Source organism: Hyla sarda, chromosome 6 (genome assembly GCF_029499605.1).
Source record: "Hyla sarda isolate aHylSar1 chromosome 6, aHylSar1.hap1, whole genome shotgun sequence".
NCBI classification, from domain to species: Eukaryota; Metazoa; Chordata; class Amphibia; order Anura; family Hylidae; genus Hyla; species Hyla sarda.
The window spans coordinates 185,515,851-185,530,357 of record NC_079194.1 but is presented as its reverse complement, the minus strand read 5'-3'; the positions used below and the strand labels follow the sequence as shown (position 1 = coordinate 185,530,357).

At 41.6% G+C, this 14,507-nt stretch overlaps 1 protein-coding gene across 6 annotated transcripts in view; it reads right to left on the bottom strand.

Moving 5' to 3' along the window:
- PIEZO1 (piezo type mechanosensitive ion channel component 1) overlaps positions 1-14,507 on the bottom strand; it is a 279,916-nt gene that overhangs the window by 10,008 nt on the left and 255,401 nt on the right. For all 6 annotated transcript variants that reach the window (XM_056526058.1, XM_056526060.1, XM_056526061.1 and 3 more), the window contains 13 exons: positions 14,260-14,334; positions 13,260-13,432; positions 11,967-12,103; positions 11,696-11,890; positions 11,346-11,604; positions 10,922-11,110; positions 10,621-10,792; positions 9,675-9,780; positions 9,193-9,340; positions 8,893-9,107; positions 8,640-8,798; positions 8,414-8,561; positions 2,874-3,062 (listed from right to left, as the gene is read on the bottom strand). In XM_056526058.1, coding sequence (XP_056382033.1) covers positions 2,874-3,062; positions 8,414-8,561; positions 8,640-8,798; positions 8,893-9,107; positions 9,193-9,340; positions 9,675-9,780; positions 10,621-10,792; positions 10,922-11,110; positions 11,346-11,604; positions 11,696-11,890; positions 11,967-12,103; positions 13,260-13,432; positions 14,260-14,334 — 2,165 coding nt within the window. The remainder of the gene's footprint in view (positions 1-2,873; positions 3,063-8,413; positions 8,562-8,639; positions 8,799-8,892; positions 9,108-9,192; positions 9,341-9,674; positions 9,781-10,620; positions 10,793-10,921; positions 11,111-11,345; positions 11,605-11,695; positions 11,891-11,966; positions 12,104-13,259; positions 13,433-14,259; positions 14,335-14,507) is intronic.

The window sequence follows — 14,507 nt, the reverse complement described above, 5'->3', positions numbered from 1 at the left end:
TGTGTGATCAGGGCACCCTAAGCTATTTAATGATAACGCTATGTCATTTTTTGGGGGTTGGCCACCGGTCCTCTTAAAAGGGGTTATCCAGGATTAGAAAAATCCAACATTGCTGCTTTCTCCCAGAAACAGTGTCACTCTTGTCCTTAAGTTGTTGTGTAGTACTGCACCTCAGTTCCATTGAAGTGAATGAAGCCAAGCTGTAATTACACACACACACACACAAACAGTAATTGTGCTGTTTTTAGAAAAATTTAAGTGCCTAAAATATAACTGAATAGAAATTGTTTAAAAAAAAATCACTATAAAAACAAGTGAACATACTTTTTATTTTTCATAAAATGCATCATACAAAAGCACAAAAAAAAAAAAAAGAAGAAAAAGTATTATAATACCATGTTTGATGTTAACACGCAACATTTCAGGGTCCACCCCCTTACTCTTGTGGGGATACTTCTGTATCAAGCATTGCAAAGGAGTTGCAAATATAAAAAATAAAAACATGTTCCTATTTAAGTGAATTTGAGCTTTACCTCTCTGCTGTTAAAGCTGATTATCTTATGGATTTTCAAGTGAGGTAAATCCAAGTATGCCACCCCCCAGGACTATACACTCACCATGTGGTATGGGAGTATATATCACATGAGCTTATTAGTCTAGGGGTGATGGTATAAGTTCCAGCTACACTGTCCTATATACAGCTGGTGCTGTATTCTAATTTTATATGACTACATGTGTTACTAATTGAGGTGGTGCAACAATATTCGCCCACCTTAAGTCTGTTTTATATCATTCGGAGGTTCTTGCTAATAGTGTGTGTGTTTTTGGGTTTTTTTTTGTGATTTTTTTTAAACAATATTTAATCTATCAAGCTGTCTTAGGCCATTTTGACACAGCAGAATATGTCAGCAATAGTCTCCTCGGAAATTCCAGCAGCGTCCCCTTGTTTTTAATGGGATTCTGCGGCACTGTGCACACGGTGGAATTTTCTTGACAGAAACAAATGCCGCAAAAAATCTGATTTTGATCTTTGTAGAAAAAAATAGAAATTTCAAGTACTTCTGCAGAATCAGCTCACTAGCGCACACTGTTTGTGGAATGTCCGCTGGATATTTTCCAGGCAGACATTAAACAAAATTTCTGCCATGTAAACATAGCCTTTATAATAAAATATGGAAGTGCCTAAAATATAACTTTTAATAAATATTGTCTAAAAAAAATCACAAAAAAAAAAAAAAAGACAAAAAGTTATATTTTAGGCACTTCCATATTTTACTATAAAGGCTATGTTTACATGGCAGAATTTTGCAGAATGGAAAAATATCCAGCGGACATTCCACAAACAGTGTGCGCTAGTGAGCTGATTCTGCAGAAGTACTTGACATTTCTAGTTTTTTCTGCGGAGATCTAAATCAGATTTTTGGCGGCATATGTTTCTGCCAAGGAAATTCCACCGTGTGCACAGTGCCGCAGAATCCCATTAAAAACAATGGGACGCTGCTGGAATTTCCGAGGGGAATATTTCTGACATATTCTGCTGTGTCAAAATGGCGTAAAACAGCTTGATAGATCTACCCTTTCAAGTTTTGGGATTTTCTGATTTATGCCTTGAAGTCTTCCTAATAAAGGTTTATAGGCCATATCTCTATCTGCATTGTGGTATTTGTTTTTATAAGAAAGCAGCTATGTTTTTCTAATACTGGATAACCCTTTTAAACCTTTCTGGATGTTGGGCGTACAGGTACACCCTTTCCAGCTAGGACTTAAAGCACCAGGGTGTACCTCTACACCCTGGGGTGTTAAGTGGCTTTGAAGCAAGTGCAGGAGCTGCACTCGCTTCAGAGCAGTGAGTGTTGGTTACTGTCAGTAGCCAGACACTCACTGCTAATGACAGGCAGCGATCATCTCGCCAATGCCCTTCATTAACCTTTTAGATGCTGTGATCAGTGGCGGTCATGGCGTCTAAACTAAAGTTGAAAGTTGCTGGTTCGATCGGTGGAGCTTATTGTATTCCCGCAACATAATCGTGGGAGTACAATAAGCTAAGTTGGCAGTGGAGGGTCCCCTTTCCTGCCACTGATTCACTGATGCAGTCTGGTCTCTTGCCGCTGATTCAATGATGCAGCCTGGTCTCCTGCTGCTGATTCAATGATGCAGCCTGGTCTCCTGCCGCTGATTCACTGATGCAGCAGCCTTGTCTCCTGCCGCTGATTCACTGATGCAGCCCGGTCTCCTGCCGCTGATTCACTGATGCAGCCTGGTCTCTTGCCGCTGATTCAATGATGCAGCCTGGTCTCCTGCCGCTGATTCACTGATGCAGCCTGGTCTCTTGCCGCTGATTCAATGATGCAGCCTGGTCTCCTGCCGCTGATTCACTGATGCAGCCTGGTCTCTTGCCGCTGATTCACTGATGCAGCCTGGTCTCTTGCCGCTGATTCACTGATGCAGCCTGGTCTCCTGCCGCTGATTCACTGATGCAGCCTGGTCTCTTGCCGCTGATTCACTGATGCAGCAGCCTTGTCTCCTGCCGCTGATTCACTGATGCAGCAGCCTTGTCTCCTGCTGCTGATCCACTGATACAGGTCTATCTACCTGGTCTATCATGCATAATGGAAACTGTCTGCCCGTGTGTCTTCATTGCACCACTTCCTGTGTAGTGTAAATCATGTAACAGACTTTCTAGCTCAAATTATAAAAGCTTTGTCTCTCGCACACTACCCCTTCTTGACTATAAACCTGCTTATAACACCTACAGAAGAACCACCACACAGAGAAAGATAATTAAGTTACATTGTTAAAGTTGAGTAAGTTATGTATAAATAAGTTGAAAATAGGTCTCATTGCCAGAAAATCCTTTAAGACTGCATGTATACCTCATATCCTCCCAGCTTGAAGGTTACGGTCACATCAATAGGATGGTTGACAACTCCCACAACAGAGCGCACCAAAGACATGAAGAGCAAGGGAAACCAAATAATACAGATGAGGAAAACAATGATCAGACCACCCATGCCGTACTTCACCATCTTCTTTTTCTTCTGTCCTTTAGGTTGTGGGTATTTCTGAGAAAACAAATTGACAACAACTTTTAGATGTCACAGTATGCTTCACTACAAATCTGGTACAAAGTTTGGTTATGAAGTGTTTAGATTATTCTCCGTGTAAAGGAAAAAAGTGTGATGTCTCTTCATGGTTGCAGACTACAAACAATTCCTGGAGTCTGAGTCTATAGTCCTATTCCCTTCCATCTTTTCCTCATTCTTGTTAAAGGTTTTTTTTTGTAGGACCTTTTAATTAATGCCATATTTGAGCACCCGGGCCAATCAGGGGCCGAAGCTGCAGTTAACCCAGTTTCCCACTATACAATGAACGGCAGGGGAGGTAAACAGCTGGTCAGCAGGGGGCAGACATCCAACACTCTGCCAATAAGTGACCCCTTTAACCAGCTAAATATATGTGGCTTTATAAACTCCTGGTTGCAATGGCTTACAGTACATGCCTTTTAATTCAATAATCTAAGGTTCTGAAACTAACAGCTGCACAAAACTCCATATTGTGTCACTAAATAACGCACCTCAAGTATTCGAAGCAGAGGAAACCTTAATCTAACACTTGCATATTATCAGTGAGACCTATGACTTCATTTAATCCCAAGCAATAAGGCTGGTTCCCACTACGTTTTCCATATACGGGAGCGCATACGGCAGGGGGGAGCTAAAACCTCGCGCTCCCGTATGCCTTCGTATGCGCTCCCGTGTGTCATTCATTTCAATGAGCCGACCAGAGGGAAACGTTCAGTCCGGTCGGCTCATTTTTGCGCTGTATGCGCTTTTACAACCGGACCTCAAACCGTGGTTGGCTTTAGGTCCGGGGAAAAAGCGCATACGGCGCAAAAATGAGCCGACCGGACCGAACGTTTCACTCCGGCAGGCTCATTGAAATGAATTACATATGGGAGCGCATACGGTGACATACGGGAGCGCAAGGTTTTAGCTCCCCCCTGCCGTATGCGATCCCGTATGGGGAAAACGTGATGTGAACCAGGCTAACCTGATAGATACTGTATATTCCAGTTCTATCAAGCAGGTCCTTCACCAATTATACACTTGTAGACAGAAAATTATGACTCTACCCTCATCTAACAATAAAAAAAAAAATTCTCATATCACGTCCCCAGACGCAGCCCCGCATAGAATGTGGGTGCTGCAGGGAGATCGCGGGGGGTCTCCAAAATCCCTCCAATCGTTCGTTAAAGCCAGGTGTGCTACACTCCTTGGCACAGTGCACAGTTCAGGAGATGGGCTCCATCTACTATTACAGAGCCCATCTCCTGTAATCAGTCAGACAGCTCACTAAGGCAGGAAGAGAAGAGCATCACCTGACTATAACTAATGATAGGAGGGGGGTTCAGCACTGAGACTCCAACTGATTTTAACTTTTGACATGTCTGAGTCAGTCGGCGCTTAGATCATGCGAACATTGTCATCACCATAGAGGCAATGTCTGCAGAGCAAATCCCGCCTAAGGAATGAACAAGACCATTCTTTTGGCATTGGAACATCCACCGCTGAAATTCTGTAGTGAGCAATGTGAAGCGGAATCCCATTGTCAGCAATGGTATTCTTCTGCACCGGAATTTCCAATCAAAATTCCTAAGCGGAATTCCAGTCGGAAATTCCGTAGTGTAAACAAAGCCTTTTGCTTTAAAAAGGACACTCATTTTCCAGTTTAACTTTGGATAAGTGGCACTCGGATTTCACTCCACATTTTTCTTCCTCAATTTAAATACACTCATTTAAAGAAAAGAAAAAACAAGGAACACACACCACACCCAGATAGAAATGTTTTTCTGTAAGGCTAGGTTTCCACTTGTTTTATTTTTTGGACAAAAAAGCCAATAAAAATGCCCATTCTGCCACATGGCGTTTTTTATGTGAAAAAAATAGGGAACTACAAGTCAATAGGGAACTACAAAATGCCATATTCACTAGGCATTTTTCAGTTTGGCATTTTTTCTGCTATTTTGGGCTCCTTGGCAGTTTTTCAAAAAAGACCTCTTGTTGAGACTTTGGCGTTTTTGCAGGCGGTTTTCATTCTTTTTTTTCTTTATAAAAAGATACAGTAGTGATGGCCTTATAAAAAATTATAAAAAAGATACAGTAGTGTTGGAAAAATTGTAGTTAACAACTAGAGATGAGCGAACTTACAGTAAATTTGATTCGTCACAAACTTCTCGGCTCGGCAGTTGATAACTTTTCCTGCATAAATTAGATCAGCTTTCAGGTGCTCCGGTGGGCTGGAAAAGGTGAATACAGTCCTAGGAGACTCTTTCCTAGGAATGTATCCACCTTTTCCAGCCCACCGGAGCGCCTGAAGGCTGAACTAATTTACGCAGGAAAAGTCATCAACTGCCGAGCCGAGAAGTTTGTGACAAATCGATTTTACTGTAAGTTCGCTCATCTCTATTAACAACATTTATCTTTTTTATAACAACATTTTTAATAATTTTTAAACAGGGATCAATTTATGTGGTCGGGCAGGGCACTAAAAATGTAGCAGACAATAATAAAAATGTAGTGTGTGTCTGTTTTTTACATTTTTAGGTAGTACTTCTACTCCCAGCACAGAACACACTGTTCCATGATGGGAGTAGTAGTACCTATACTAACTGACAGATTGCCCCGGGTCTGTTGTGATCCTCCTGTATAATGTATAGATGCGGCGGCCGCTCTTCTATGGTCCCCTGCACTGATGTATATATACACCTATTCATATTTCCCGCAGAGAGTTGTGATTGGCCAGATGGTTCCAGCCAATCACAACTCTGTGGGAAATATGAATATGTGTATGTCTACGGCAGTGCATGGGACCATAGAAGAGCGGCCGCCCGCATCTTTACAGTATACAGGAGGAGCACAGAGGGTGTCAGGAGTGACACTCGTGTGCGTTGGGAGCAGTAGTACCTGCAGTGAGGGAAAGATCACAGCAAGTATCAGGAGTGACAGAGCCTGGAGAACAGCTGATGCTGAGCAGTAGATATATGTCTTATATCTACTGCCCAGCAAGAAATTACACTGAGCCCTCAATGTGTATACAGTAAACACATTGCTGGCTCACTTAACCCATTGCTGAGCTGTGTGCTATGCGCCAGCCTATCAAGGAAAGAGTAAACTTACACTGCAGGACAGTGTCGGTTAACCCTTTGGGCAGTATACACTATATACAGCTATCTATAGATAGCTGTATACACAAGATATAGTCTGCTTACTTCCCTCCAGTCCTGGCTGGGTCAGTGTAGCTCCGCCCCCTGGTGGTGATGTCATTAGGGGGCGGAGCTTCAGACAAGAGCCAGGCTGGTAAGGGTGTGAGGCTCTGTTCACATTGTACATTTTGTAAAATGTGAACAGACCCATCTGGCAGTGTCTTCCCAGACAGGGAGACTCCAGCTGTTGCCAAACTACAACTCCCAGCATGCTGGGAGTTGTAGTTTTGCAACAACTGGAGGCTCCCTGTTTGGTTAGACATTGCATTATGGGCGCTCAGCCCGGTGGAGAGTGCCAAAAATGTCGTAACTCATTTTTTGTTCTCTTTTCAGATCTGTGTATGCAGAGGATTACGGTGGATTCAGAGGACTACTGCGGATTAACTGGATTTTTTTTTCCTTTTAATAAAATGGTTATAGAGGGCTGTGGGGGAGTGTTTTTTAAAATAAAAAAAAATTTCCGATGTGTCACCTTTTATTTTATTTTTTTTATTGAATTTTCAGGCTTAATAGTGGAAGCTATAATCCATTACTAAGCCAGGCTTAGCGTTAGCCCCAAAAACAGCTAGCGCTTACCCCCAATTACCCCAGTAGCCACTGCCACAGAGGTGCCGGGAAGAGCAAGTACCAACAGGCCCGGAGCATCAAAAATGGCGCTCCTGAGCCTAGGCGGTAACATGCTGGCGTTATTTAGGCTGAAGAGGGCCAGTAACAATGGTCCTCGCCCACCCTGGTAATGTCAGGCTGTTGCTGCTTGGTTGGTATCTGGCTGAGAATAAAAATATGGGGAACCCTATGCGTTTTTTTTTTTTTATAAATAAATACGCATAGGGTTCCCAGTATTTTTATTCTCAGGCACATACCAACCAAGCAGCAACAGCCTGACATTACCAGGGTGGACGAGGACCATTATTACTGTGCCTCTTCAGCCTAAATAACGCCAGCATGTTACCGCCTAGGCTCAGGAGCGCCATTTTTGACGTTGGTACCGGCTCTTCCCGGCACCCCTGTGGCAGTGGGTACCGGGGTAATAATTGAGGGTTAGAGCTAGCTGTTTTTGGGGCTAACTCTAAGCCCTGGCTTAGTAATGGATTCCGTCTATTAGACAGCTTCCTCTTCTAAGCCTGAAAATTCAATAATAAAAAAAAATAAATAAACGACACATTGGAAAAATTATTTTATTTTAAAAAACACTCCCCCACAGCCCTCGTTAACCATTTCATTAAAAGAAAAAAAAATCCAGTTATCCAGTTTATCCACAGTAGTCCTCCGAATCCACCGTAATCCTCTGCATACACAGATCTGAAACGAGAAGAATAAAGAAAACACAAAAAATTAGTTAGGACATTTTTGGCACTGTCCGCTGGGGAGAGCGCCTATAATGCAATGTCTTGCCAAACAGGGAGCCCCCAATTGTTGCAAAACTACAACTCCCAGCATGCCCAGACAGCCTTTGGCTGTCTGGGCATGCTGGGAGTTATAGTTAAGCAACAGCTGGAGTCTCCCTGTCTGGGAGGACACTGCCAGAATGGTCGGTTCACATTATATAAAACGTACAATGTGAACAGAGCCTCACACCCTTACCAGCCTGGCTCCTGTCTGTAGCTCTCGCCCTAATGATGTCATCACTAGTGGGCAGAGCTACACGGACTCAGAGGGGACAGGGACCGAGGGAGGTAAGCGGACCCCGTCTTCTGAATACACCATACATACAGCTATCTATAGATTCAGTAATATAAGCTGCTCATGGGTCCAACTCCTAGCAGTGGCCAATGCATGGCAAATATAATATTACATACTAACCATTCACATCATGGCCAACCATATATCTGTCACATAAAAGGTGGGTGTCCCAAGCAAGTTACACCCCTCTATGATGCCTATATGTTGTTTTGCTTAAATGGGTACTCCATTGTTTAAAAACTTGTCCCCTATGCACTGGATAGTATAGCGCTTGTGTATCTCAGGCATCCCCATAGAGAATGCGTGCTGACCCCACACTCCATGCAAGGGGGAGAATCAGGGTCCCAATTTAGAGCTCGAGGGGAGTCCCACAGGATAGGGGTTCCTTAAAAAAAAAAAAAAAGCTGGAATACATATTAAATAAGGACACTTGCTTTAATAGATCAATGTGATTTTGAAGGTTCCTACCTTTTCAGTTTCACGACTGCATTTTATAATGAAAATATTTGCATAAATGTCCTCTACACACATCCAGTTGGACAAAGAGAGGGTGGTATCCGTCCACACCCAATCCATGACAGCCCGTAGTTCCACTAAGAATGGGACCAGGCGGAATCTGCAATTTGTTAAAAGCACCAGTAAGCATCAGTTCAGTAGCTAAAAGATCAACATCTTACACCTTTAATAATCTCACCCCTGAAAGAGGAAGAGGTTTACATGGTTGTACTTCTTGGTCAGGAAGTTGCCTAGAATGCGGGTTGGGTATCCACAGCGGATTTGATATGCAGACAGGGCAAAGTAGATGCATTTCACAAAATACCACAGCTGTGCCACTGTGTTCTGACTGAACATTCTGGAGAGTAGGCAAAATATAATTAATCAAAAAGTTGCATTAAATACAAGGTATATTGCTGCCATTGTTTGTGCTTTTTATTGAGGTTCCTCACCTTTCCGTAACTGCTGGTAGGATAAAAAACATCCATACATGAATACCAATGACCAGTATCACCTGAAAGATCAATTTTCCAAGTACTGTTTTTCGGAGGTACAGAGCTCGATCTATCACCATAGTGGAGAATTGGATCAGAAGCATAACAAGGAAGGCCTCAGGAACCTGATCATCAGAAAGTGACGATGTTATGTCTGCAGCTGCTGAATGTTTCTAGAGGGAAGGAAGGTTAAGATTGTAGTTACCAAATCACCATTCACAAACAAGTAGTCATTACAATAAACTTGTAGTCACTTACTCCAAATGCCCAGAATCCGAAGACTATGATGACAAAATCCACCACATCAGCGAGGAACATGAGAGCATACACATCAGTGGCCGCACGGTACTTTGTATGAAGGATGTCATGGAAAAAAGCTTTCACTGGCTTGTACACTCCCTGTGCCCTATAAGAGAAACACGATTACACAGCTGATGTCTGTAATGTAATGAGATTTTAAGCCCAATGATCTTAAATTTCACAAACTAGGCATTACGAGGTATTATGCTGGTAATATCAATGGATTTATACAAGGAAGCCATGTTTTCCCAGTACTATCCTAATGCTCTGAATAGGGTCTCAAAGATTCATTCATATTTTGTTCAGTGCAAAGTTTAATGCCAAATTGCTACAAGCAGTATAAGTAAATTCAGCATAATATGAAAATACATGTGCACATTCTATATTCCATCTCATAAACCAGCAAAACAGAATGCAAAATACAAACAAAAAACACTTACATGCGAATGAAGAAGTTCTCAACCTTCATCCCAACCATCTTCATTCTCACTGCTGCCGGCTTCTTTTTTTTCTTATCCGAATCTGGTTGCTTCTCCTTTGCTGCATCTAGGGTAAAATTAAAGACTGGTTTAATGTCAGAACCCAGCTTGCTTATTATCACAAGTGATATATTTACATGAGGAACTTCCAAATAAAATTCATTTCATTCAGACAAGGTTTTGTTGGATATAATATATTTCATTTTCAGAACACAGCTTTACACTTACAGCAGCATAAAACACCCATACAAACCATAGTGGTCCACATGTTGTCAGTATCGCAACAATGACATACACACAAATTGGTCTTTAAAGTAAAACAAAACTTCTCCAGTCCTGGCGCATCTCCCAATAAAATGGTGTTCTTTATGTCTTCATCATTCATACATACAGTGGTAGTAACATTCAACGCGTTTCTAGCTTGGACAGAGCTCTTTATCAAGACGTGCATCAAAAGAGCTCTGTCCGAGCTAGAAACGCTTTGAATGTTGCTACCACTGTATGTATGAATGATGGAGATAAAGAACACCATTGTATTGGGAGAAGTACCAGGACTGGAGAATTTTTTCTCTCCTTTAAAGACCACAGCTGCATGGCGACATCCCATGGGAATCGGGTACTCCAGGGCTGCTGACCCGCTCATATAACACGCCACATTAGATGTTATGCTCTGAGCATAACCAACTTTGGTGAGCACAACTGAACTTCACCTTTCCATAGATTTTGTCATCTAGGATAATACACCAGGATCGCATTCCTTTATTTTTCTGTCTTTTCAGTTTCACATACACGCAAATTGGTCATTCTAATATGCATGGGTTTTTAGTACACCCAATGCAATCACAAACTGCCAACTGGAAAACCATTATAATCATTGCTATGAAGACCATCCCATGCAGCTGCCCACCTTTGTCTGTCTCAGTTGTCTGAGAGTCTCCTCTCTTACGTCGACGTAATAAGGAGCTAGTGCTTCCCTTGAGATCTGAATCTGCAGATAACTGGATTTCAGTCTCACTCTCCTTTTCTTTCTGAGGCTTCTCTACAGGTTCTAAATCCTTAGGATCCCATAATCCATAGCTCTGAAAGAAGGAGGAAACATAATTTTAGAGAGAAAGAAACAAAATATGATGGATAGACTGAAGCAGGCAATAACCATATATGTACATTAGGTGTGTGGAATTTATCATAGATGTTCATAACTGCCTTACCATAAGCAGAGATCGATGAAAGAAAAGGGTGAGAAGTTGGATCAGATCGTATTTGATGTAGGAGTCGCTCTTCTCCAACCCAAGAATGCGGGGAGGGAAAAATGGTTTCCCATCATAGCGCAAAAGCACCGTATCACTATTCCATGGGAAAAAGCCAAACTGACAGAGGTATTTAATCACCACCATTATCTGCAGAATGAAGAGTACAACAAAGGTTGTATTAAGGCCACAAACTGAACAAAATATAAACATTCCAGCTTTATGGCCAGCTTTAATAAGGCAAAGTTATGCATATATTATGTAACTACCTATGTGGCCCAAGGCCAGAAGACTTAGAACTGAGATTAACAGTCAGAATATATGTGCAATATTATAAAACCACCATTACATGATACATTTCTAATAAAACTGTTTGCTGACATACCTCTGTATAAACAATAGCAGTCATCCAAAAACGTTTGCTTGGCCGATGTATGGACAGCATGGCCCACAAGAAAACAAGAACAGGAAGGAAGAGCGAGATGAGCGATGCGCTCACCATGTTGTTGAGGATGATGATGAAGTAGCAAAGTAATTCAGAGTGTGCTGCCACTAAGTGGTAGAGGGCAAACAAAAGTCTTAATGGCCGGCTCTGTGACCTGAAGAAATTTTGCGAGTCCGAGAGTTCAAGGGAAGTGAGTGGCCTGTTGTGTAAGATTGAAAACACAAGGTGCTTAATAAAGTTAGCCTGACAGAGATATCACAGGAATGACTGCATCCTTGCTCAAGGATTACCTGCAGAACAATAGTTCGCTGGCAGTACGAGAACGTTTTGCTGGCTGGATTTCCAGTGAACCTTTATCTGATGGACTCTCCTCCCAGCCGACCATCTCCATACTATTAGTGCGCGTGTGGTACCCTGTACTGACTGGTGTGATTATGTCGGTACAGTCTGCCATGCTGCTGAGGCCCTCCTCTTCCTCACAGCCACTAAGAACATGAAGCCAAATATGAACATAGGGCCAACTTTCTCCATTTATAACCAATTTCATACTTAGACACTTACCTTGAGCCCATGCTAGCCTGTGAATCAACTCCCTTATCAAAGGTAGTTCCAGTGGGCAGAGAAGATGTGCCAGGTCCTTTCTTGTCCTGCCCAGTCTCATAGAGGGAAGAGAGATCCTTTCGAGTCACATCCTCACCCTACAACAGATCAGAAACATAGTGAACTGGTAGTTTGCCACAGCGGCTTCCTATTAAAAATAGCAACCCTATATTCTGCTGTAATAAAATAATAAAATCACCAATCTAATTTTTTGACCCCTGGAGGAATCATCCACCATTTTGAGGTCTGTATTTTTAACCTCATTTACTTCAATGTGTATTTTTTAACAACACCAGGTGTAAACCTCAACCTTAAACCTCACAACTGGAATAATAGACTACACAAAGTGCGTTTGTAGTCTGTTACCATGGAGACACATAAGCCAATATGGAAGTCGTAGACACAAAACTATAAACCTTTTTTTTATTAAAGTTAATCTGAAAAGTTGCTTTGTTTAAAGTTCACATCCAATAGTTTGTGCACTTTTCTGTTTTTTGCTTAGATAAGTCTGAATTTGGCACCGCCGCACATAACTAAGCATTAGGAGACAGAACTTCCCACAGCACAAGACCCAGCATCAGAGAATCACATTACACTGAGTCTTGTGCTAGTAAGGGGTGCTATGGAGAAGGAGCTGGAAGCTTTGTCTCCTATTGCACAGCTAGGAGCAACAGGGAGGACAGCACCTCCATGGAAGCATTTAAGCGATTAATTTTAAAGGAATGTAATTAACAAAATTATACTGCACGAGTAATTTGTCAAAAGTGCTCACATCTCAGTAGTGCTATCTGTGTGAACTGTACATTAGCAAAGTGTAGAAGTAAGATGGCACTGTATATGTGCACAGACATGCAGGTGCCCTATTAACTAATGGCCCAAATGTACACCTATACATTCGGGAAATTACCCAAACGTAGTCACTAGCTGACTATATTCAGGCCATAAAAGTCAATGGGGTTCATACCTGTCCATGCACATATACATCAGCATTCCATTTTGACAGTTTGCCAAGGATACATGCCACGGGTGGCACAACTGTGATGTAAATGTGGCCTTAGATGTACTGCAAATGTGGTCAAATGTAATCCTTTAAGCTAATATACGGCAACACAATAAAGGTATAAGAAACAAATTCTATGGTAAATTTGTATTATGACAATTCAGTTAATAAGCTTCCTGTTTACCAGTTACAGGTGGCTGTATGATTTTAAAGAGTGCAATATAAATAGAACTGTAATGTCACAGTTTACTTACTTTTGACAACTTTTGGGTTAAAATGTATCTCTCAACCCACAACACAGTTGACATGTCCACATACTGCTTGGTTAGTGTGCCCAGCCAGTCTATGAGACCATCTAACATGGCAAGAAAGAGGACCCAAAGAAACTTCAATATGTCAAGTATTCGTTGTACCACATTACTTCCACCTGAAGACAGAACAAATCACAAGAAAATATAAATGCAAAGCTGAGCGCAGCCAAGCCAATAAACAAACACAACTATCTATATAACATTAGTTCCAAACAGTCATAAAAGCAACACATCATACACCGAGCAGTCATTTCCTGTAATAATTTGCACAAAGAATTAGTGGTGAAGAAATTCACCAGTCCGGGATTCTATGGAGTCTTAATCCTGTTTTCAATAGCGTTTATGCTTCATAATATTTCAGTGAAACCACATTACTTGAGGCTTTTAGCTCAGCAAAAATTCTTCATCTCATGACTTTAAACCAAGAAATTTACTTTCAAATTCAACTTTTAAGACCGGTGAAACTACTGGATCATAGGGGAGAGATCTATGAATTGGAAAATTTGGTGCAGAGACAAAAAAAACAGTAAGCGGCTCAAGATTGTATTAAGAAGTTGTTGTCACATGTTATTAGTGGCTTCTGCCCATACTCCAGATTGTATGTGCTGACATAGTAGTGGGATGGTTATTTATGACAGAATGGGACGTGCTACATTCCCTCAGAACACTGCTTTGCATAAGAAATGTTGTTTTTGGCAAAGGATAAGTAGTATATTTTATTTTACATTATGTGTTGTGTTAAGCAAGGAAACTTATGTAATGTAAGAAATGTGTGGACTTTTATGAAGTAATCTTCACATGCACATATGTTTAAGATTAAATGGGTTTAAGTTTAAGCAACCTCTGGATTAGAAAAAGAAAAAAAAATCTCCAGAATCAGCACCACTCTTGTCCATAAACTGCTACAGGTACTGCAGCTCAGTCACATTCGTGTCCTACGCACCCTGCTCCTCATCTGGAATCTCCTCTCCCATTTCAGTGGATGGTTCCTCTTGACTCTCAATTGCTGGCTCCCCTTCTTGAAACCGCAATAGTAAGACTACAGATTAGATGTCATACAAGCACAGATAACACAGATTTCATACAAATTCTAAAGGTAAGTGTAAATATCTGCAAAAAGAATTAAATGGAGTAATAATGAACTGTGCAAGAACCCAGTGGGACTGTCAGTAGCCCTTCTTATGGGAAGCT